Genomic DNA, 24,678 nt, shown 5'->3' with positions numbered 1-24,678 from the left:
TCAAATATGCCACTTAAAAATGGTCAGGAACAACAACATACAAGAGAGCAGCAAGCACACAGCTGCTAAAGAATGCACACAGCTTTTTCCCCTGACTGGAATATGTGCTGAGATGGAATCTTTCATGTTTAGTTGTGCTAAACTTGGCAAAGCACTTGCCTCAAAGGCCTCAGAAAAGAAATCACTGAGACCAAAAAGGAGTTCACAGAAAACTAACACAATACGACACTTCCTTCCTTCTTGTAAATCAGGTCCAAGGCAACATACATAAAGCTTTGGAAAGGCCACAGGACTCATGTTAATTCTGTACTGAATTTTAGCTTTGGCTAAAGCAATGCTTTGACCAAGTTAACCACCGTCTCAGAATCCAGCATGTAGCTAGAATGACTGCAACAGCATAAAGGTGAAGCCTGAATGGAAGCTGAGGTATCCCTCAAAAATAATAAAACAATACTCTGAAGATCTAATATAATCTACAGGTGTTGATTTTCAAGTATTTTTATAGCTAGACAGCAGACAGTATTCTACAAGCAGAGATGTAGAAGTGATCAAAGAACATTCACTACTTATCACTTAATACCGTGCTATTAAACTGAATTTAACAACTGCAAATATTATTCCCTGCAACGAACTTGCAGATAGCAACTTCGATTCCACGAAAAAAAGGTTATCTGCTGATTAATCTTCTTTGGTCTTGTTTTTATTAAAGCAGCTCTAATCCCAATAATAAGATATTCCATTGAGTCACCTCCTAGCTGTTTTATCCCATAACACGTCATCACTTCTCTTTCAGCTTTTCCACTTCCTTATGTTGAATTGCCATTCCAAAGAACATCCCGCCTCTACTTGTTCCCTAAATCCAGCCATTGTTGTAACTGAGAATACAGCGGCACTTGCTCACACAAAAGCCTTGCAGAAATGTTCCCAGATCCAGCCAGGCCACTGCATTCCAACTTGTTCCATCTCACCCCCAGACATAAAATTACCAATGCTCAGCTCAGCACACCAGTGAGTGTGAATAGCATTGACTACATCTATTGTGTAACCAATAGCATAACAACCACAGCTATCACAGGAAATACCCTAATTCCTACACCGCCCTGACAATGAATACAATATCCTGAGTTACTACAGAGAACGAAAAAAAAAAAAAAAAAAAGTAGAGTTTGGGATTCGAGGCATACAAACAAGTTAATAAAAATCATTTGAGGTAGCTTATCCAGGAGATGCAAGTATGTAAGGCAACTTGCTCACAGAGACCCTCTGCTAACAGACAGCATACAGAAATACTTGCTCAAATACTTACCTCTTTGTGTTGTAGGCTGTATCTTGAGGTGTTTCTTCAAGTAATGTTACGTATCCCAGAGCACAGGTGAGGATGAACAGAACTGTCAGGGTATGAGCTCTCCTAAAATTTAGCAAGAAAGAAAACAGATTATAGTATTCTACCAAAGTAGAAAAGGTCAAGCTGCTACCTTTGAGTGAACCTCCTGCAAGGCTCACATACCAACAGCATTCAATATGCTAAAGGAGTTTGTATGTATTGTGTAGCACATCCCCGGCAGTTGAGAAGTGAGTGTGACCAGCTGATAGGCATGATTATGGCATAAATATGTTCTCCTGTAATGCCTGCTGCTTTCTTTTTTCTGAAGTAAAAAATTCCTAACAAGAAGGCATTTGTTTCTTTCAGTGGAACACTTAGGGAACTCCACCTGGAAGGAGAAGCAGGGAAGTCAAGCTATTTATCATCAGTTCAGAAAGACATGAATTGTTCTAGAGGACTACACAACATCTCAGAACAAACCACTGAACTAACGCAGGTACAAAACATCAAGCTTAGAGGACACAAAAACAGTGAATGAATTGTACAGTATCCTACAAGTATGTGCATATACTGCCCGGTGCTAAGTTTTCTTTCAGTATTATAATGAGTTAGCATTATGTTTCCATTTTACATCAAGAAACCCCCACAAAGTTAAACGTGTATCTAAGTCGTGCAGTACATGATAAACTGGAGATCACCGTGGATTTCTAAGGACTCTACTGACTTACCTTTAAAAATCCATCACAGTGACCTAGATAAAATTGCTTTGAAAGTTAAAGCAAGCATTATTTTGAACTGTATTTTGAAGTTCATTCTAATCCAAAACACAGCCACTTCTCACAGCATCCTTTTAATCCCACTGGAAAACACATGCAATACCTCATAAGCAGATGAAATCCTCTTCTGTCAATGCTAAAAAGGCGTTCAGTATTTAACACTCTTGCCTTGCCATCTAAAGGACACAAACCAACTCCAGAAAGGAACGGGAAGGATGGAGGAGTTATTTTAAGAAGTAGCAGGGACACGACGTGTCAAAATAAATCCACAAAGGTGTCACAGCAGCAGGCTTCCTGCACAACAGATGCATCTTCCTGGCGAGTTGCCTTGCAGGATGCCAAATAACAGGTGATTCAGACATCACATACTTAACGTCCATTTACCAGTCATGTGACTCTGTTCCTATTTTGTAACCTCCCCAAGTTTAAAAACTAAGCGCAGCCTTCTCAAAGGCAACGGTGCAGAATGGGTTTGGGGAGGAGGAGAAATTGTAAAAATCCATTCTTGGCACATCTCAAGTTAGATAAAATCATCTAGAGACTTGTCTAGCAGAGGCAACTGCATCTTTGTTGCACTCATTTCAGTCTGCAGCGGAGCAAAGGATCAGTGTTTGAGAGCCCTGAGCCCCCACCTCTGGTCTGTCTCAGTGCCACAACCACTTGCTTGAAATTCAGCAAGCCCCTCTGCCTAATACAAAATGCCACATATCCACCCATTTCCATTCCAAGTGAAGCCAGATCTTCACGTAGCAAGCATCCAAGGTGGTTGAGCATGTGAACTTAATTTCAGCCTAGCATCAAATCCAGAGATCATAGAATGGCCTGGGCTGAAAAGGACCACAATGATCATCCAGTTCCAACCTCCTGCTATGTGTAGGGTCACCAACCAGCCTTGAATGGGATGGGGCATCCACAGCCTCCATGGGCAACCCATTCCAGGGAATCACCACCCTCTGAGTAAAAACATTTCCTCCTAATATCTAACCTAAACCTCCCCATCTCAGTTTAAAACCATTCCCCCTTGTCCTATGACTGTCCACCCTCACAAAGAGACATACCCACTCCTGTTTAGATGCTTCCTTCAAGCACTGGAAGACCACAATGAGGTCTCCCCAGAGCCTTCCCTTCTCCAAGCAGAGTGAAGAGCAAGTTGGGAGCTTTCCATAGCTTTGAAGCTTAAAGAAAAAAAAAAAAAAAAAAGAAAGAATCCAGTCCTACAGAACAGGACAAAATGTTAAGCATCTATAGCAGCCAGGAAAACAAAGAATATACAGAAGTACTCATAAAGAAATTGCATAAAGGGGGTTAAGTCTTCATGTACACTCTGAAATAATACTTCAAGAGGAAGACAAGACAGCTAAGGACATCCAGAGCAAGTATTACAGGAATTATGCAGAAAGGCTTATGTTCTCCTAGCTAGCCTAGAGCCTTTGCAGAAGGAAAGAACTAAGCTAAGCAGGCTGCATCTTCCTTTTCACGTTATACAAGAGTTTGGGCAATCCATAAGCAGCAAGCAGCGCAGACAACATTCAGTTCTAGGAGACTTCATGTCAAAAATACCAGAAGACAATGCCTAAGATGGATCAGAACCCCAGATTGAAAGGATCACAACGACATCTTGACCTCAAACTCCAACACAAACCATAATTGGCTTAAGTGAATAGGACCGCACCCTGAGAATCCATTTCTTCGCATTAAAGCTCGTTAGTCATAAATGATGCAATAATTGCTTTAAAAACAATAACAATCATTGACAACAACATACCAAGGATCACGTCCTAATCCTTCTGTCATTTCTGTGTTGAAAGAGAATTCCAAAGAGCCTGTATGGTTGGCCTCTTGAGTGCAAGAGGTGACATTAAGAGCTACCACTAGGAATGAATGGCAATGAAAACAAGTCTCATCTCAGCCTACCAAAAACTTTTTCTACAAACAAATCTTCTTTTTGGTTTGTTTTTTTTCTTGATTCCAAGTAACGATAAAGTCCTACAAGTGATTCTGAATGAGGAATCAATGTCAGAGTTCTCTACCTTCTACGTAAGCTTACATCACCTGACGTGTGTTATGAATTATGACCAACAGAGAGTACCATAAATCTGCAGCTGCAACAGCACTACAGCATTTGATTGAGTTACCGTGAAGACCAAGTTACAGGAAAAGACAAGAAAGAATAATAATAATAATGTAAAGCTGACCAACATTTTGACTTCATTAAGAATATTAGAATCCTGCTTGGATATAAAGAGAGAGGTTTTGAAATCTTTAACAAAAATTCAACCTTTGGTCATAATCTTGATACCATTCCAATCAGACACACAAAACTCAAACATCCCCGTTGCACAAGGCCACACGAACAGGTCACAGCAACCAAAAGATGTGTTTTGCCCGGTGACTGCCCACAAGCTCTGAGCATCCCCATCTGTAATGAAACAAACGTAGCTGTTTGTTTGTAAGCTGCAGCTTAAAAATCAGCTTAAATCCACAGAACTAATTGAAAAGTTCCTACTCTTTGACCATAAACAAACCTTCATCGTACCTATAAACACACACAATGCTGATTAAATTTCTGTTCATACTCGCCATGCTCCAATACAGTAAGGTGAAGTAATTTTGCATTACAGATAAGGTGCAATAACTCAACATGCACTCTAAGAAGAACGCTTATAAAAGGCAATGGGAGGAAGGTGCCCTTGTGCCAGATGCACAAAAGCAGTTCATGGGGCTGACGACCTGTTTTGTAAACTGCTGTAGGATTCAAGTCATATGACAACTTTGATGAGGCTGAGCTCAAACCACAGCACTGAAGCAGCTCTCAGGAGCCAGCCTCTACCACCCCACAAGATCTCTGCAGGAAGGTTTTCCTTCTGCTTATTGTAGAACTATGCAATGCTTTCCTTTCCAAAGGGTAATGCCATCTAGAAACACCTGCCTTCCACTGTAACAGGAGTTAATGCAGCCAGCAGACTAACATGACCTGGTCAGATTGCACAACAACCTCCTGGATGTTCCAGCAACTGGGCACTGCCAGAGCAATCCTAAATATTAAAGGGAAAAAAAAGGCTGAGCTGCACAACAGTATCCTCACGCAAAACCCTGTTTAAACAGTACAACCCAACTTGGTAAATTCTGAGCAAGCAGTGAATGAGAAAAGCAGCTCAGCAAATACATCAGTTCACTTTTTTAATAGACAAGAACTATGCCTGAGTAATTGTTTTGAATACCAGTGCTGTATTACCAGAAGTGGTTGGCATGCACATAAATCCTCCTTTGCACAGAAGCATCCACATGCCTGCCAGCCACAAGGAAAGACTTCATATTCTTTGCAGAATGAAATGAAAACTACCCAGGCAGAGGAATCTACAGGCTTCCTTTTCCTTAGCTGCAATTTCTGTGCTTTTTATGGCAAGAAGAAACGTTAGGAGAACGTTACACCAAGATCTAGCCAGATAATCCCAAATGGGTAGTCAAGGAGCATCCAAGGCCTAAAACCTAGCACCTTTCCAACAGCGGGCTGCATTTGCAGCAGTAAAGTTACCTTTGCAAGTCAAACAACCTCTACAAGCACTTACAATCCCTGATGTCAGCACATGCAACAAACACTACCGGGCAATAAAGCACTTGAAAACGTGGAAGGTAAGGAACCATTCTATAACACACTCACATGCCTGCCTTTACTGCCCTCCTGGAAGGAAGCAGCAAAGTGGAGGCCTTAGAGAAGGGTGGCACATTTATGCTTCCAAAGGCATAATTCACCCTCACAAACAAGCTGTAGTGACGGCACTTTAGGTTGCCAACCCTGCACAAGTGGCAGACTATGTGCTGCCTACACGGAAAGGTGCAAGAAAGGGAGATTATGCGACCCAGACAGCTTACATTCAAACAGATGCTGCTTGTAAGGCATCAGAAGACACCTAGCAACAACCACACGAAGAAGAGAGTAAGAAAGCATTGGTTTTACCCATTTTCCATTTATAAGAAGGCACCACTCGGTCATCCGCGCAGCCTACATGAGGCCCAGGAAGGCTGAGCCCTTGAGAATGCAACAGTCGCTCCAAACACTTCTTAGGAGACCTCCGGGCGACGCTGCGGGACCTCAGCGCGTCCTCGCAGCTTGTGCTGGCAGAAATACGTCGCTCAGCACCCACACCCCCAGGCCCCAGTGTCAAGCCGCAGGCGGAGCGCACGGCCCCCGGCTCGTGTTGCAAGCAAGGGGACAGAGCGAGCCACACTCCTGCTCACGTTACAGATTATAGGGAACAACGGGGATGGAAAGGACCGAGACTGAAGGAGGAGGGAGGCAGCCAGGCGGGGTGTGCCACTTCACGGCTGGCCCCGCGGCCCCTCGGGGTATGCCGAAGCCGAGGGCTGAGGGCACGGCCCCGCAGGGTGCGGGCGGCTGGAGGCACTTACCAGAAGAACGTGTTGGTGCCGTCGTCGTACACCTCAGACTCCGTGCTGCGGCGGAGTGCGAGAGCGGGGCCGTCCTTCTCGGGGCCGGGAGGCGGAGAGCCGCCGTTGGGCTGCTGGTGCTGCTCTTCCAGGGCGGCCTTACCCAGCGGCCCGGCGGGGCCTCGGCGGTCGGCTCGCCTCATGGCGGCCGCGGAACAACCCCGCGCTCGCGGAGCACAGAGGCGGGAGAGGCGCCGCAACGCGCGGCCCAACGCGAGGGCGGAAGTGCGCATGCGCGGAGGGCGCCCCAGGGAAGGTGGGAAGGGAGGGCGGGCGTCTGCCGTTGCCGGGGTAACCGCGCCACCTGAGGAGGAGGGGCGGGCGCCATGGAAAGGAAATGATTAAAGTTTAAAGGAGCTCACTTGGATGATGACTTAAAGAGCAACCATCCCCGCCAGGCTGCGCTGCGGAGCCGTCCAGCTCTTTAAACACCATTTAACTGCTCCCGCAGATGCGCTGAGAGAGGGTGGCTTGCCTGTGTGGGTGTGCACGATGTGTGGAGGCCGTACGATGGCAGCAGCCAGCCAGGCACAAACAGGGCTGCAAAGGTTTGCAATTGCAGGTTGAATTGCCAGCTGTCACTTCTGCTGTACGACAACATAGCTGCGAAGGGTGAAGAATGTCCGCTTCCCATCAGTGGCACGGAGAAGCTTCAGGGAAACACGGCAAAAAAAGATGCACGGTTTGACACTGGTAAACACCTCTTTTGAAAGATCTTTCTTCTTTCACATCCTTCCAACCAGATCCATAGGAAGGCAATGCCCTTCAAATGCAAGGCCTGGGGGATTGCATCTTGCAAGGCAAGCTGTAGACAGGCAGCCTCCGTCTTCTTAAAGTAGTTCAATATATAAAAGCTTTCAAGCTGCTCATTACTGCTTCTCGGATGTAAATTACCAGTGCGGTGCTTGGCACAGGTCAAACCACTGCCCGAAGTGATTGGAGCACACTGGATTGGTGCAATACCACAGCAAATCAGGATGCAACCACACGTCCAGCCCCAGCAGCAATAAACATTTGAGGGTGATAATATCATAAATAATTCCAGCTGCTTACAATGCATTTGTGCTGCTACAATCCACCCCCCACAAAAATCACCCCAGATCCACAACACCTCATGTTTTAAGCAGGTCATTGTGAACTGGGAGGTTGAAGAGACTGTTGCTGGAAGCAGCTGTTACCTGTGTTTGATCAGCTGGCCTATCTGCAGAGCAAAGTCCTCCCACTCCTCCTTGGCAGAGCTGCAGGAGAACAAAACAGATGTGCAGGTAGAGACACATGTCCCACCTACACCTAACCCCATTTCCTTTCTACCCAGCAGTGCTCAAGTTGCAAAGGTCTTTGATATTCTGTCGGGAGATGTGGAAAGCACAATCCATCCTATCTGACTAGAGTTTACTCTCTCCTCATGTAAACACACACGTGTTCTCCCACACCCGTGGAGAGCAGATGGTGATTGAGGTGGTTTGCCCCTCCTGGCCAGCCCTATGGATCACTTCTAGGAGGCTAAAGGTCTGCCCACTCCTTCCCTCACTTTGCCCTTGGTTTTAAACATACTTGGAAGTGCAGAAAGTGGATCATTTCAAAGAGATAATAATTGGAGGTCTGATTCATAGCATGTTTAAGGCGCTTGGCAAAGCCACATGGCAACATTGCTTGGAGAAAGCACTGTGGAAATGCCTGCTGTATTCCCTAACAGAATGCACCAGATTCCCCCCAGGACTCATTTTATTTAAGAGCTACCCACACTGATGCATCCAGAGAGAAGAGAAAAAAAACCCAGCTCTTAGCCCAGAAACTAAGCAACAACTAAACAGATATAGGGAGAGCTATCAGACAAGGCTTATACGGAACCTTTTGTCTGGTCCTTTTTGCAAGAAGAGAGTTAAAGCCTGCTCCGTGCCTGAGGTCTGGATGAAATGAGCCTTTGTGATCACAGAAAAACAGCTCTTAGTTATTTGGTTATAATTTCCAGTGAGCATCTCAATACAAATGTGATCAGGAAAGCAGAGGCTGAAGCACTCATGCTTGATGTTAATCCCATCCACTAGAATTGATGTTAAGGAGCAGGGAGGCAGGAGTCCTATGAGGCTAGGGGGAACATTCAGGGCACACTTAGATACTACCCTCCTCAGCCACGGGGGGGGGGAATACTTGTTCTTACGGGCTGTAAAATACTTAGAGAAGTTCCTGTAGCCTTTAGCACCTGATCCTAATGCCTTCACGCAACAATGCTATTACATATGGAAGAAAGAAGCACCAGCTCCCAGTGAGATGTAGCAAAAAAAAAGATGTATTTGCTCTTCCAGGAAGCCAGTTTTTCCCTGTGCTTTCTGAAGACCAGATGGGGAAATGGAAGTGGAGAAGAGCACAGTGTGCTACCAGCCAAGGTAGGGAGGAAGAGGGTTGTATTCAAGTGCAGAAACCACAGTGGAGATGCTTCTTGCTTACCTGAGAACTAGTGTTTTGCCTCTTTTCCCTGCTAGGCTGCTCAAAAGTTCCTCCCTGACTCTTCTTAAATCTGGTGCTGCTCTCACCCCATCTGTCCCATGGACCTCAAGGTTCACCAAGGTTCAGCTCCAAGAATGAAGAAGATAATTTTAGGTTTAGTGCCCCCCCCCTTCCCTCCCCCAACCTTTTGTAAGAAATAGTGTAATGCTTTCTAGAACTTGTGCTTATCCTTCCCTCCTCCTTTCAGCCCCATTTGGGAACATTCACAAGACACAGCAGGAGGCATGGGCACAGAGGATGAGGATGGAGTGGTCTCGTTCTCCCTTTGCTGGCAAGAGGAGCTGCGAAGGCCGATACCACAAGATTCCCTGCCTACGCTGCTGGGCGGTACTGGGCTTGCCACTCCTTTGAATGAGGGTGAAGGGCAATTTCCTCGCCTCCTCCTCCTCGCTATCTGCCCATTGCTAGGCAGAGGCAGCTCCCTCCCAGGGCAGGAAGGAGGCCCACACGGAAGTCAAAGGCAACGCTCCATTCACATGCAACCTCAGGCAGAGTAACAACACTGCAAGGAAACCCTGAAACTTTGGGAGCCTCTCAGCTTGTCCTCAGCCTGACAGACAGATCAGAGAAAAAGGAGAGCAGAGGAAGAGAAAGATTCCAATTCACAATGCAGGTAGGAAAGAAAAAATGGTCAGCAATTGCCAACAGCTTGTTTTTCAGAACCTTGGAGCCACCTGTATCTTGGAAATTTGGCGCGTTATAAGCTCTGAGCTCTACCTCTCAAATGCTTTCAGCCCTAGGGTACTCAAAACGTACCACATAGCTTCAGTTTCTCTTTCCAGCAAATGCTTTCATTCTCACCGTGAAAGTGTGATGGGGAAAGCAGTGCGTCATGCTCGGTCTGCAGTATCCCATAGCACCTGCAGCACGAGGCAGAACGAGGCGGAGCTGAGCACCCAGCTCCCCAAAGGCACGGTGGGGTCAGGGCAGTGGGGCTTTGCACGTTTGTGCCACAGTTCAGAGCTATCAGTGGGCAGATCAAAGAAGGGTGGTTGGTTTGGTTTCAGGAAAACTTTCATAGAATCACAGAATCATAGAATGGCTTGAGTTGGAAGGGACATCAAAGATCATCTTGTTCCAATTCCCCTGCTCATTTAACCTGAAAGAAATGACACAGTTTCAGTTATTCAGAAAGCCAGGCAAACTCTATGACTGGGACAGCTAGTAACAGCACAGGTATGCTATTTGTTCAATTAAAGACTGTCAAATTTCTTAGGAAAATATGAGGCAAGGTAGAAGTGCTCTAGGGCAAGGGAGGAGGGCACAGGAAGCACTGGTAAGAACCATCCCCAAGATAAGATATCAGTTTGGTCATTGCCATGTGTGTGATAGGAACCACCTAACCTCTCACCAGTCTATGGTGGGGAAGGAAAATGGGGGTGCTGGATCCCACTCAGATCCTTTGCTTCAGTCACTGACCACACTCCCAACTGAAGAGTACCCCTAAAGGATCGAGCAAAGTTCTTGCACAGAGCAGCAGGATGCAAGGGGACAAGGATCCACTGATATAGCTGGAGAAAAACTTTGAGCACACAAACCCTCCTTGATATTAAAACACCACTCGTTGTGCAGGTTGCTTCTCAAGCAATTTAGCACAGTACACCTCCAACCCTGCACCAAACACTGAGCAAGAAAAAGGCTAGATGGGCAACATCCTCTTTGATAGCAAGGATTAGAGTCCATGGTTTATACAACCACTTTAGAGCCTTGACTGCACATGGGGCTGCCTTGTGCTGCCAGAGCAAAGCAGCCACAGCCATCATCAGGTAGTGTTACCAGTCCCTTGGGTAAAAATAAAAAAAATAAAAGTAGGCGTGAGAGTCCCAGTGGTCCCATTTACCTACCTTCTACAGCTGCCCATTCACACAAGCCCCATCTGGCTCATACAGAGGCTGGGCTCCTGCAGAGCAGGTGTATGCAGTAGCAGAGGCCGGATCTGGCAGCATCGGGTCCAAGAAACCAGCCTCATTACAGCATTTGAGTTGATAAAGAAAGGATGCTGCAGTGAAGCTCTGTAGGTCCGGCTCCAGTGCTAAGCACAGGCAGAACAGATGTGGGTGTTAGCACCAGGGGAACGGCCATATAGAGGTGTATCCAGGAGCACCGTTAAACCTGCCAGAAAAGGGTTTCCACCTCCACATTGTAGAGATCAGTGGTGAAGTTTAAAGGCTGGCAGATGCTACATACAGTCTGTGCAGAATGACACTGAGAATCATTAAGGTAGGAAAAATCCTCTAGGATCATAAAGTCAAACTGTCAAACCAGCCAGGCAGGAACAAGACAAGGCAAGCTACAGAGAAATGCTGCCAGGCTACATCTGTGCCAGCAACGGAGCAGCAGCAGCTGGGGCAGAGCCTTTTGGGACTCTTGTGCACAAAGAAGCCTCTGTGACAGGTACGGGAAAAGCTGCTGTGCTACGTGGAATTATCTTAGGTTATGCCAGGAGAGGTTTAGATTGGATATTATGAACAATTTCTACTCAGAGAGAGGAGTAATGCATTGGCACAGGCTACCCAGGGAGATGGTGGAATCACCATCTGCAGAGGTGTTCAAGAAACTTGGAGATGTAGTACTTAAGGACATGGTTAGTGGACATGGTATGGGTGGGTCAGCAGTTGGACTCAGGAACTTCAGAGGCCTTTTCCAACCATAAAGATTCTGTGATTTTATAATTCTATGATCCAGGTGCTTACCCAATGGGGAAGACCAACCTGTGCCCAAACCCACTTCTCCCACTCAAAAGCATGCTTATCTTCTCCAGTCTTCTTGCTTTGTCTCAGTCTCCCCACTGCTTTTCTGCTTCGAGTGAAGACAGGGCCCCAGCTCCATGCAAGAAAGGATTTCACAGGGTATTTCAGCCCTTTCCTCATCCCAGTCTCACCTGCTCCCATGGCCTCATTCCTCAGTGAAAGCTTGAGATCCAGGCTTTACAGGACTTGGTTGCACCACCACCTCTCCACTCCTGAGATTACAGCTGGATGAACTTGTCTGTCTGGCCACTGTTATTACAGGATACAAAGTCACAAAGCCTTCGGTGGCAATGCTGGCTGATGATATCCCCATCCCCTGGCAGCTCCGTCTGCAATGCCATGCCTCTGGCAGAATAACTGTTTGTGGGGCCGCAGTGTGAGTCACACAGAAGAACTGCAAAACAATTAAAAAAAAAAATCAGACCATATCTTTATTAAACTCATTGCACTCACTGAGATATGAAGCCCAGCATACTTTTGCCAACCCAGTGAAGACTGGTAGGACTAACCTCCTGTTGCTGAAGCAGCAACTGTGGCTGTAGGAGCAGGGTGAGATCACATCAGGGAAGCCAAGAAGAGAGGATAGGGACAAAGTAGTTTCAAAGTTGATGTGCTCCAGTTTTGGGCACCCACCACCAGGACCAGGCCACCCAAGGGTAATCTAATCCTACAGCATCACTCTATGGAGGAGCACCCTGGGCTGGAAAATCATCCTTGGCAGAGAGCAACTGCTGCCACAGCATCACCCTGTTTGTTTCCTTCAACCTCAAAACTGCACCACTCGGGTGCATAATTAGGCTGGAAGTAGAGACCAGGAGTATATGGGGAAAGGTTTCTGACATGCCTGCTCTTATTCTCCTCCCCTGGCATCCCCTTGTGGCACCCGGGAGAGGAAAACTGGGCCAGGAAGACCTTGATCTTGGGTTATAATGCAATTTTACTTACATGGGCTCTGTCTCTTTTGACGTACTGCAAGTATCACAATATAAACCAGATGTTCATAGAGAGAGGTTTGCTCTGTTTCCTGGTATGGAATCTTCCAAGGAGCTCACTGAACTCTTTGCTGCTTTCCTCTTCCACAGGAGGAAATTTTGTTGACTCCCTGGAGAAGTTTTCCTTTTGAAGACTCAGACCCATTTGCCCTCATGGTAAGCTTTGCTCTGGCTGCACCCAGAGGGAGTTCAGAGCTCAAAAATGTGGAATTTTTTGGGGGGAGGTGTTAGGGCAGCAACTGCTTCAGTTTCCCCATCCTCGCCCTCACTCTCAGTCCCCAGAACCCCTCTACACAGGCATGATGAAGGTTCAAGCCTTTGAGAGCTAAGAGAGAGCTCTCCGCTTGTCAACACCATTAATTCCCTGGTATTTTCCATGGGCAGGATGAAGAGAAGTGGGATTTTGTCCTTGTGAGTGACATCCACCAAATGGGCAGTGAGAAAGAGATCAAGAGGAAGAAGTTCCTGGATGAGCTGAGCAAGAAGGGGTTCACCATCAAGGTAAGAGGCAACAGTTACTTGGTAACCTAGGATCATAGACTAGTTTGGGCTGCTGAGAGAACTCCCGCACCTATCACCGCATCAGTACTGGAAAACACAACGGTACACTCACTGAGGGGAGACCCCAGCCCCAGGACTCACACAGCCCCTGGCTTTTGCAAGTCTGCCTCTTTCTCTGACCACGTTGTTCTACTAGCCTTTCTCTTCTACCCACTAGAAAATTGAGGACAGGAAGCTATTTTATGGTGTCCGTGCCCCAAAACACTTCTTCCGGAAATACCAGTGGCTCTTGAGGAACCCCGACAGCAGGCTGCAAGACCTCAATGCCCAGCAGGACATACCAGTGACCACCAGGTGGGTGCTGAGCTGGGCTACTGGCTTCTAGACCTCGCAGTCCCATACCTCCACACCAGGACCTATTTTCTGTCTCAGTTCACAGTTGTGCCAGGCTTTTCCTTCTCCACAGAAAACCACCTGCCACTATTGGTGCAAGGTGGCCAGCTCCCCATTTCTTCCTCACTTACTTTTCTGGATTTTGGTGCCCAGCTCTCCAGGGCCACAACACTAGGTTGTATCCCCAGAGCTGCCTCTAACCCCAGTTTCTCCTTGTTCAGGATACGGATCGTGAACTTCATCTTGCATAACACAGTGACACCCGACCTTGGTAAGGGAGTGGGGCCAGCAGGCCCATACATCCATCCCCTTTATCTCCAAGGTGATGTGCAGTCTGTACTGGTAGCACAGCTCCTGCCCTGCGTTAGGCATCCCACCCCCGAAAAGAGGAGAGAGCCAGGATGCAGCTCTGGAAGGTGAATTTTGCTTCTCCATCCCAAGGCTGGGAAATTTGGACTGCAGGAATCAGCAGCCCTCTCACCAAGCCCACTGCCATTCTTCTGTGTCTCCAAAAATGCTTCTCGTTCTCCAGAATTCTGGGATCAGCAGGGGATGTAGAAAGGGTGCTGGCTGTACTGCTGTCTCTAGGGACCTGCCTACCTGGCTCATTCAGCCCCAGTGCAGCCTGCAGCAGCCTGGCTGAGCAGCACGACAGGGATTAGTGCTGATCCCTTCTGAGTAGCTCAGTCACTCCCAGGCATTTCTTTCTGCCTCCCCAAAAGCTTCAGGGTGATTTTGCCTGTCAGAAAGCATGTAAGAGAGAAATTCTTTGTCTCACTAATCTTTCCCATTCCTCCTGCTACCAGAGAAGCTGCATGACCTGATGAAGAAGAATGTCTTTGAGGCAGCATTTCCACTGCATGAGGTAAGGCCAAGCACACAAGTCTGGGAGGAAAAGCCATGAGAAGCAGAGAAGCCAGACCAAGTGGGAGAGAGCTCTGGGTGAATGGGGCTGTGTCAAGATGTCCCTGGATGAAGGGCTCCCAATGGCAGTTTGGCAGCAGGGCTGGGGGTTAAGGCTGCCCTAATATTCCTGTGTGACTTACTGACTTCTCTTTTCTCCAGAAAGAAGAGGTAAGGGAATTCCTGAAGGAGAAATGGGCCCGCTGGAGAGATATATTTTGCCAACAGCCAATTGAGAAGATCAGGTAACAGGCAGAAGAATCACAGCAGATCCATCTAGCCAAGAGACCCCACCTGAAAGCCTTCCCAAACTCCTGTGTTGTGATTTTATTTTTAGTTTTTAATTTTCAGTCATTAGTTTGTACCTCATGCTTTTCACATGTATTGGGCCTCTTCCGCAGCTTGCAAAGTTCTTAGCTTAAAGGGTATCCCATGGCACCACACTCCATCTGCTAATTTTGCAGAAAGAAACAACCCCCACATCTGCACAGTTTTTAATTAGCCTCTTTCATTTTCAACCACCAGCTCCCACATTCAAAAGGAAGGCTAGATGAGAATAGAGCACCAATGAACACGTTCAGCCTGAGGCTGAGTTTGGGACATTAAAAGCAACAAGGGGTCTATATAAGCACATTAACACTCAGGGAAGAGTGTTCACATCTCTTTTAAAGAGGGAGAAAAACTAACTCTCCATGGCCAGGAGAAGGAAGACAGAAATAATATGCTGCTTTAAGAGCTTGTCAGTAGGCTCTTTCAGGGAGATAAAATGCTGAGATGCATTTTCTAATATAAAATGTTTCTTACAGTTGAAAAGTCTAGCAGGAGCAGTAGGGAGCTTTGATGCCTCCACCGTACTCAGTGTGAGACAGAACATGTTTCTAAGGCCGACATGACCTGTTGCTGTCTCAAAAAAGATTAAGGGGCTGAGTAAAAATTACTTTCTCACATAGGCTGGGGAGCACAGCAGCACCTCTGACTGCAGGTAGCATGTTAATTCCTTGGAATATAGAAGGGGCATCAGGTCCATCACCGTCATTTCTTACCCATGTCTCTGACCCTTCCCCACACTTGAAGAACTGAAATAATGCTGTCAGAAGAATGAAATGAAAGTATTGAAGGGGAATAGATGAGCCCAGGAGGGGACATAGGTCTAATTTCAGAACCATTGCACCTTGCAGCCCTCTTATCTTTTTTGAAGCCTTTTTGATTTGTAGACATTGATTGCAACTTGGTCTCTCAACCACTCCCACCGCTTTTACCTGGTATACGATGAATCTGACCACATCTACCCTTGAGTCAGATCCTCAAGTCATCTCTGCCCTCATGAGAGTCTTGCATTGCTCCCCATCCTACACTCACCTCTCAGCTGGAGCAGTACTCTGAGCAGCTCATTGCTGTGCAGCCCCACAGCAATGTCTCCAGTGTTCTGTACTGCATCCTCACTCATGCAAGGAAACGTTTTAGCATGTGCTGCTGATGAAATCCAAGGGAAACAGCTGCCCATGTATGGTTCTTGTTTGGACTGCCACTCCTGATCCCAGTGCAACCCCCAGACATGCAGATAGCACTGCTGGTATCTCTTTTGGGGGTGAAAGATCCCCAAAGCAAGTCTCACCTTTTCTTCCAGATGCTATTTTGGTGAGAAGGTGGCCCTCTACTTTGCCTGGCTTGGCTGGTACACCTACTTGCTGGGATTTGCTGCAGCAGCTGGACTGGTGGTCTTTGTGGCTGGGATTACTGTTTTCAATTCCAGCCAGGTGAGGTAAGGAAGTGGAGAATGCCAAACGCACACCCCATTCATGAGCCTTTGCTATGCATGCTACTTGCTGTTGCTTCCCTCCACCTCTTTCACTTTAGCAAGGAGATCTGTGAAGCCAATGACACCATCATGTGCCCGCTCTGTGACCAGAAGTGCCCATTCTGGCTGCTCGCTGACACCTGCACATATGCCAGGGTAGGTATCCCCCTTCCCAAGACAGGCTCGAGATAAAGGATGGAGAAACACTTCCAGCTTGTGCTGCTCCCACACCGCCGGAAAGAAAAGCCACCCCTGCACGTTGGCTACAACATGCTGGAGACCTCCACCAGCCTCTGTAAAAAGGATGAGGTACAGACAGATCACAGCATCCATCATCACCAAGGAGAAGGCATTTACCACAGTCTAACTATTCGAGTTCCATTCTACTTCCTGTGTTTTGCCCCCCCCCCTCCCCAGCACTGTCTTTACCTGTTTCTGGGGAGATCAGGGTGACAAGAGGATGACTAAATGCCTGCTGACCCCATCACATTCTTCCCTGATCTTCTCCAGGTCACTCACATGATTGACAACGAGGGGACAGTTGTGTTTGCCATGTTTATGGCAATCTGGGGTAGGTGTCAATGTCTCAGTGCCAAGTACACAGAGCCCGCCACTATGGTTTATGGGAAGAGCAGCTGGAAAGAAATGGGACCAACATAGCTTTGGTTCATCACTCGCATCATTCAGGGGCTTTTTAGTCCTTAGCTCCTTTACTTTCAGGGACAGCAGCTCCCCCTGCAGACAGCACAAGGGATAAAAATTACCCTAGCAATTTTCTTCTGCTTTTTAAACACTCCTTGCTTGAGAGCTTTTATTCTTCACCCACTACAACCTTCCCCAGAGCACCCAACAACCAATCCTGAGCTGTGTATCTCATAAATAAGGTCTCAGATCTGAGCCTGAGCCAGCTGCAGACATAAACTTGCCTATCACTGTGGGTTGATATACACAGGAAGGCCAATCCAGATCAAAAGAAGAGCTGTCTGTAAATGGATTTGCAAAGGTGTAGCCATTCTGGGGCACAGGTGCATTCTGGTTGCAGAGACACAGAGGTGGCTGCTTGTCTTTCATGGGCAAAGCATGGGCTGATTTGCCATTCAGTTAGATGGTAACATGACAGTTCAGCCTGCTCTAAGGAATGGAGGGATGAATTCTAATAATCTAGAGCCATCTCCTTTCCATCTGCAGCCACTGTGTTCCTGGAGTTATGGAAGAGGCAGAGAGCCCAAGTGGTCACCAACTGGGAGCTGTATGGGTGGGATGAGGATGAGGTGAGTATGCCATCTTTCTTGCTTAGCACTTCCCTCTTCAGGACAAGTTATAGCTGGCCTTGCAGAAATGACTTAGTAGAGTGATCCCTCTATGGATGTGGACATCTAATGGAAGCTCATAAACAAGGGGCAAAGCCAATATCTGGAGCCTTTGTCCCAGGGGAGGCAGAACCCTCCAGAGATTTGTGCAGATGCTAGGCACCTCTGCATTGCTAGTAACCTCTTCACCTGCGTGAGGGCCTAAACTCAATCAGGACTGGTCATGCTTACTGCCATTTACACAGCCACCTCTGGCATTCCAGTACCTGGACATGGCTCTATTGAAACCTTCTTTTCCTTCCTGTACACATAGAGACAGAGAGAGAGAGAGAGAGAGAGAGAAAAAAGATTTTTATTCTTCTTCAGGAGGAACTGGCTATGGAGCTGATCAACAATTTGCAGCATGAACCTCGGCGGTATCGACACTCTTACTTCCGCAGCACCATTGTGCTCCTCTTGGTTCTGCTCATGGTAAGTGCCAGGAAGAAGTTAGGATAGGAAGAGGCAAACCCTTGTGTACGGTGACAATAACATAAAGATGGTAGTAAACATCCAAAAGGTTATTCACAGGAAAAACTCACCAGTATGGAAGCCTTCAGTCTGCTGGGAAACGCTGAGGCAATCTCCACCAGGGAGCAATCTCCAAGAGATGTTGCCTTAGTGGTGGTCAGCCCTTAAATAAGGTCTAGAGGAGGTGGAGTCAAGCTCCACCCCTTCGGGGAGCACAGCTAAATCACTCTCACCTGTGCTCCCACAGCTGACCCAACACTCACCTTAGCGATTAATCAGAGGTTCAGGCTGTGATTACCAATTTCCCATACACCTTGACATTGTCCTTTCTCCTTAAGGGATAACAAGTAGACAAGTAGAGGTAAAGATGTCTGCATTATGAACATCTAATCCATCACTGAAAAGCACTGGCTTGCACTTGAGGCTACATCCAGATGAGCTCTGATGAAGAGAGCCAGTTTCTGAAGCACTCATTCAGGATGGAGCACATGTCCTCCCTTCCTTGCTTCTCACCTCTCCACTGCCCCCCTCCACAGATTGTTGTACTGATTGGCATTGCCCATGCACTTGTCATTTATCGGGTGGTCGCCACGGCTCTCTTCACCCAGAGTGACTCCGAGTTCTTCCGTGAGCAGGCTAACCTGGTGGCAGTGATGACAGGAGCTGTGCTGCACTACATTACCATTGTCATCATGACCAAGGTGCAGACTGCAGCACGGGGTGGGCAGTGGGTCTTGTCCTTTTCCATCATCAATTTCCCCTTCTTGTTTTACACCTCTCTCCTGCAGATCAACAGGCGCGTGGCCCTCTTTCTCTGTGATCTGGGTAAGGGAAACTGGGGGTTGCCTCCACTTAGACCCCACAGCACCAAGCTGCCCGGTGGTACCTCCACCAAAGAAAAGGACTGTAGGGCAGTTCCCCCTTGGTCCCCAAATGCAGCCAGTCTTGTGGCTTCTTTCCTTCCTCCACAACCACAAAGCATCTACCAGGCAGTTCTTGCCATGGGATCCATGGGGAGTGGGATAAGGTTCCATCTCTGTATGATCAACACCCTGCTCCTGTCTCCAGAAAAACCACGGACCTTCTCCCAGCGTGAGAACAACTTTACCATAAAGATCTTCATCTTCCAGTTTTTGACGAACTTTTCTTCGCTCATCTACATTGCTTTCTTTCTGGGAAGGTGAGTGGTGGTAGGGGTCCAAGGAGACTCCAGTCCATCTATTTTTCTCCCCAGAGCATCTGGCAGAAGTGAGAGGGGAATAAATCATCTGGGACCTCAGCAGGGCCATGGTTTTTCTCCAAGGACGTGGTGGATGGGAAAAGCCCTTTGCCTAGGCTAATGCCTAGAGGATGGTGCCCTCCATCCTACAGCTAGATGTTCATCCAGAGAGGAGTCACAGGTGAGGCTCAACAGATATCTCTTCTTGCTTCCCTACTCAGGATCAATGGCCACCCAGGAAACTATGTGCGTATTGCTGGCAAGTGGAGGCTGGAGGAGGTGAGAGACAAAATCCTCTGACCCCATACCATAACTCCTACCTTGTCTTTCCCCGTTGCCCAGCAAGGCACAACCAAATCCCAGCTGGGCCAAACAGCCCCTCAGAACCATCTCTTCTCATCCCTTTGCAGTGCCACCCCAGTGGCTGCATCACCGACCTCTTCATCCAGATGGCCATCATCATGATGCTCAAGCAAACCATCAGCAATGTGGTGGAGTACCTTGTCCCGTAAGACTCCTTCTAGCCTTTGGAGTGCTTGCTGGTGATCTTGACTATGCAGGACAGCTTCCCAGTTCTTACTGAGAGTAACCCTGGCCTTCAGGCCAAGATTGCCTCCCTTTCCCCATCTCAGGTCTCCAGGGCTGCCCCTGCCATCCCTGCCATCCTCTGCAGGCAGCAGTACAAATTTCTCCCTCCCATTGCAGCTGGCTAGCCCACAAAATACGCAAGAGGCAGAAGCGTCCCAGGAAGAAACACCTGGTGTTGGGGGAGGAGGAGGAGGTTGAGGACCCTTGCAAAAAGCAGTGGCTCAGCAACTATCAACTCAACGAGGTCAACGTCTTCAGCTTGTTTGATGAATTCTTGGAGATGGGTAAGCAGGGGAGGAGAGGATGAGCAAGACAGGATGCTGTGTGCAGTGCCGTGTGTCCTCCTTGAGTGGGGATAGCGTGATGCAAGGGAGAGTGCTGAGACTCAGCTCCATGCCCAGCCCCACTAAGGAGATCATTCCTGAAGCAAGAGAGAGCCCTTGTTGGCTTTGGAACCTTGCCCGGGACCTTCCTCTCCCCTCCTAAGAGTGTCAAGGAGCTGGCTGTAACCCCAGGGTGTTCCCTCTGCTTGGCTGGCTCAACCACTGTGCCCCAAGTATCCCACTCTCTGATAGCCCTTGGGAGAGGTGGGTGTCTCCTATGGGGGTATGACGTTCCCAAGACAGGTTTATCTCCCCTTTCAATCCCGAAAATTCCCTCTGACACAAGCCACAAAACAGGACAAACCCAGACAGCAGCTGAGCCCCTGGGAGATGTCCCATCCATGGTGGCTCCACACCAGCACCCAGCATTTTCCCTCTCTGCAGTGATCCAGTACAGCTTCACCACCATTTTTGTTGCTGCCTTTCCCCTGGCTCCGTTGCTGGCATTCTTCAACAACCTCTTTGAGATCCGCCTGGATGCCATCAAGATGATGCGGCTGCGCCGGCGCATGGTGCCCAGGAAGGCCAATGACATTGGTGAGATGTGGCCCATGAGAACTGCTGCTTGTGCAAACGGTGCTGGTGTTAAGTCCCTTCCAATCTGAAGGGGTCTTGAACATTCCTTTGCTGGGATGCGTGTTTGACTGTGGAGATAGCAAAGCACAGGAGAGCTGTGGATTGGGGAAGGAGAAGCAATTTCAGAGTTTTCAGACAACGAGGGGCACTTTAGAGCTCTCCTTCCTTGACCCAGTCTTTTGTCTGTGCCACCCTGTTCCTGAACTGGAGCTGCATTTGTATCCCTTGAGCAAGCTGTCAAGGGAGCATCACCAACCTTCTCCTTCTGCAGGAATTTGGCTGCAGGTCCTGGAAGCCATCGGCATCCTGGCTGTCATCGGGAACGGATTGGTGATTGCCATCACATCAGACTTCATCCCTGTGCAGGTCTACAAGTACACATACAGCCCCTGCATGAAAGAAAACAACACTGCTATTGAGTGAGTGTGGCTGTTCTGACCCTGCCATGAGCTCCCTCAGCATGACCACAAAGCAGGAGCTTCACCTCAACACTAGGCTGATGTGCTCTTTTCTCCTTGCAGCTGCTCGACTGGCTACATCAACCACAGCCTCTCTGTCTTTCATATCAAGCACTTTGAGCCAGACACAAATCTGGCCACAGAGATCTTAGATTTGGTCAATGGGACAACAATGTGCAGGTAACAGCAATCTGTGCTTGGTAGCATCCCTGCCAGCCCCTCACCGTGGTATCCTACCCTGTGTGTAAAGGCACCAGAGCTCTTCTCAGACCCTGGTGGAGAGAGCAATACCTGTCAAGGAGAGGGGCTGGCACTGAGAGGGCTCTGCTGCAGGTACCGGGATTACAGGAATGATGAGGACTACAGCTACACTGTCCAGTTCTGGCATGTCTTCGCAGCTCGACTTGCCTTCCTCATCCTCTTTGAGGTGAGTATCAGGGCAGCTGGCCAGGGAGGAGGCTGAGGCCAATGGGATGGTGGTGGCATGTTAAGTAGCCCTGGGAACTCCTCACTGCCATGGTGACTCCATCTGTATCCTGCAGCATGTGGCTCTGTGTGTCAAACTGATTGCAGCCTGGTATGTCCCTGATGTGCCCCTGTCAGTTAAGAATCATCTTCTGGATGAAAAGCACAACAACCTTCGGAAAGAACTGAGGTGGGTAATGCCCCAGGAGTGCGGGATTAGTTCATACCAGAGCCCCATAGTAGGGCCAGTACCCACCACCACCCCAAGACATACCTCTTTGGTGATAGAAGCATACTGGGCTCTGAGCAGATCCTCCATCTCCCTTTGGGATGTAGCTTCTACCTCAGTTTTGAGTCCAGCCACTGCTACCTGGGGCTTGTAGCACTACATGTTCATTTTAAGATGGGCTGCATTACATGTGGATGAGGGCCCACCTCCCTCTAGGCCTGTAGCATCACTAACCAGCCCAGGTGCCTGGCTTTTAGGTGTCTCAAAGCCAATGAATTATAACTGGCAAAAGGTCCTATTCCCACTCTGAATATTGTTCCCACACCCCTATTTCTTCCCAAATCAAACAGTCCAAACCCTTATGCCCCCTTTTTTTTCTCCCAGTATGATGGAGTACTCCACTGAGGTGTAGCCTCCTCTAATAGAAGAAAGTGAAACACAGACTTGAGCCCCTCTCCCCAGCCTGCCAGCACAGCCAGAGACAATCATCTGCTCTGGCTGTCACCAAGCATGGACTTGAATTGGGGAGTGATGAGCAGCTTCACAGGAGCAAGATGCTTATGACTAGTACAGCCAAAAAGAGGAAGAAAGTGGCAGCAGAGATGGGACTCAGCAGTTGTGGAAGGGCTATGGCAGAATGGAGCCAGGCTCCCCCACAGTTCTCAACTCCATGCGGAGAGCTCAGCATGTTTGGTAGCATCCAACCATCATTGGGCGAGCATGACACTGGACTGCAAGAGGTGATCTGGCTTCCATGTCAGTCATTGTTTTCACATGCTGTGTGGCATCACAGGAAAAAGTGGCTACCTCATTCCAGATTCCTTCTCCAACTCCTCCTTGCACTTTGCCCCATTCTTCCTCTGCTTTGTGTTTTGCACAGGGCCCTGCCATGCCCCTGCATCTGCTTTAACTCACCTACAAGAAAAATGGCCAATAAACACAGTGACTGTACAGACCCAAGCAGACAGACCCCCATGTCGCTGCAGCTCAGTTTCCAGCTCTGTTACAGCCCTTGTAAACCCTGGGGCAAATCCACCGGAGAGTTTCAAAGCTGACCTAAGAGCCTTTATGAGAACTAAATCCTTTAACCAGTTCTGAAGTTTAACCTCAAGCTCCGTGCTTTCATCCCCTCCTCTGTCAAACAGCCACAGGTGGCCACTTGTATTGCATTGTGGGGATACACTGAATAGAATGTGAGAGCTAAGCAGGTGCCACTGTGCAAGTGTGTGAGCACGTGCAATACAGACACAGCCACAATACAAACTCAGAACGATGCAGACAAGCGAAGACAAGCAGCACAGCTTAAGATCAACTACTTCATTAGGGCTGATCTGTCATGTTCTGTAATTAAAAGTCAGGTTAGCCTGAGCTCCTGCTGCGTAAAGAGCGATATTCCTGTGCAGAAATGCACATGGTGATGCTTCTTCCTATAATAAAACCTGCTCTTAGCACTGCATGTCACAAGAGGCCACACTGCTTGTGGCTTGCTTGAAGTCAGAGCAGCCCCACACCTGCAGAGTCCTCGCCCCTGATTGCACAGCAAAAAGGCACCACCTGCTGTGGAAAAGGAGCAGAGTGACAGTGATTAAGCATCTGTTCCTAGGCGGCACCTCACCCTGTATTGATGGTCTCCTTTCTGACACTTGGAAATGAACCTGGTTTCACTGATAGCCTTGGAACACAGCCGCCTGGCAGCTCTGAGCGGCTCAAACTTAATTAGCTTCAAGCTGTTAAATGCATCAAGAACCAGCCATTAGCGAGCTCACGTCGATGCGGCCATTTCCACCCTCCTACCCAAGCAGTGCATGCTCTCACCTCAGCAGCAGGACGCAGGACAGGGTCGCAGGCTCCAGCATAGCACAAAGTGACAGCCTCAAATCAAGAAGATTTCAATGGGGGCTCTGGATGCAAAGCCAGCTCCTTCCAATGGTCCTTAAGGTCCCACTGGAGACAGGGCCAGGGGCTGTGCCCCGCTGCCAAGGCCAGCAGCAGACAGCAGGTGACCCTCTGGGGGTGATGTGCCTCTGAGCCCATGCCCAGAGCTGCAGAGAAAGGCATCAACACGAACCCGGATGAAAATCCCACTCCCAAAGCAACAAAGCATAAAGCAGGGAAGCAGAATGAGCTGCACAAGCCCTCTGCCTTGTTTTGTCCTTTACCACTGTGACCAAGATCACCTCCACTCCTCGCTTTTCACTCGCCCACAGGAATAGCTCTGATGAACAAGAAAGGCTCAGTCAGCCCCCAGTTCCCTGCCCTTGCCATTTGTTCCATGGAATCCTTTATCATCCCACAAAGCCAACTGGTTTACAGTGGGGTTTGCAGTCCGTACATTGAAGTGAGTGCAGTAGTGTGGATAAAGGAGGTGGACAGTTTAGAGAGCACAACTAATGGGAAGGGTTGTCCACTAAGGGGCCTGCTGGGAGCTGTAGGGCGTTGCAGTGGCCCTAAAGGGGTGGGAGGGCACAGTGCTGAGCCCTGCAGTCCTGATGCGGGGTTAATCTTTAACTCATGGTTAATGGGAGTTTGCTTTCAACAACCCTCTG

The 24,678-nt window shown here is 48.3% G+C and overlaps 2 protein-coding genes across 2 annotated transcripts in view; one reads left to right on the top strand and one right to left on the bottom strand.

Annotated features, from left to right (window-relative positions):
- The window catches only part of PTDSS2 (phosphatidylserine synthase 2), a 34,806-nt gene extending 28,025 nt beyond the window's left edge, over nucleotides 1-6,781 (bottom strand). Inside the window, exons 1-2 of the mRNA XM_072339050.1 lie at nucleotides 6,511-6,781; nucleotides 1,307-1,408 (exon numbers count right to left, since the gene is read on the bottom strand). Coding sequence (XP_072195151.1) covers nucleotides 1,307-1,408; nucleotides 6,511-6,692 — 284 coding nt within the window. The 5' untranslated portion in view covers nucleotides 6,693-6,781. The remainder of the gene's footprint in view (nucleotides 1-1,306; nucleotides 1,409-6,510) is intronic.
- ANO9 (anoctamin 9) lies at nucleotides 6,691-22,544 on the top strand. Its single transcript, XM_072338855.1, has 24 exons — nucleotides 6,691-6,805; nucleotides 12,885-12,955; nucleotides 13,184-13,300; nucleotides 13,518-13,654; nucleotides 13,915-13,964; nucleotides 14,500-14,558; nucleotides 14,759-14,841; nucleotides 16,224-16,358; nucleotides 16,454-16,550; nucleotides 16,905-16,965; nucleotides 17,583-17,665; nucleotides 18,071-18,175; nucleotides 18,751-18,915; nucleotides 19,003-19,039; nucleotides 19,283-19,394; nucleotides 19,655-19,712; nucleotides 19,844-19,941; nucleotides 20,139-20,305; nucleotides 20,789-20,941; nucleotides 21,252-21,399; nucleotides 21,502-21,618; nucleotides 21,772-21,865; nucleotides 21,981-22,093; nucleotides 22,517-22,544. Exons 1-24 carry the CDS (start codon nucleotides 6,691-6,693, stop codon nucleotides 22,542-22,544), a joined length of 2,403 nt encoding a protein of 800 aa, XP_072194956.1.
- The last annotated feature ends 2,134 nt before the right edge of the window (nucleotides 22,545-24,678 follow it).

This window comes from Excalfactoria chinensis, chromosome 5 (assembly GCF_039878825.1).
Source record: "Excalfactoria chinensis isolate bCotChi1 chromosome 5, bCotChi1.hap2, whole genome shotgun sequence".
Lineage (NCBI taxonomy): Eukaryota > Metazoa > Chordata > Aves > Galliformes > Phasianidae > Excalfactoria > Excalfactoria chinensis.
Note: the sequence above shows the minus strand (reverse complement) of the source record. Positions and strands in the feature narration are given on the sequence as shown.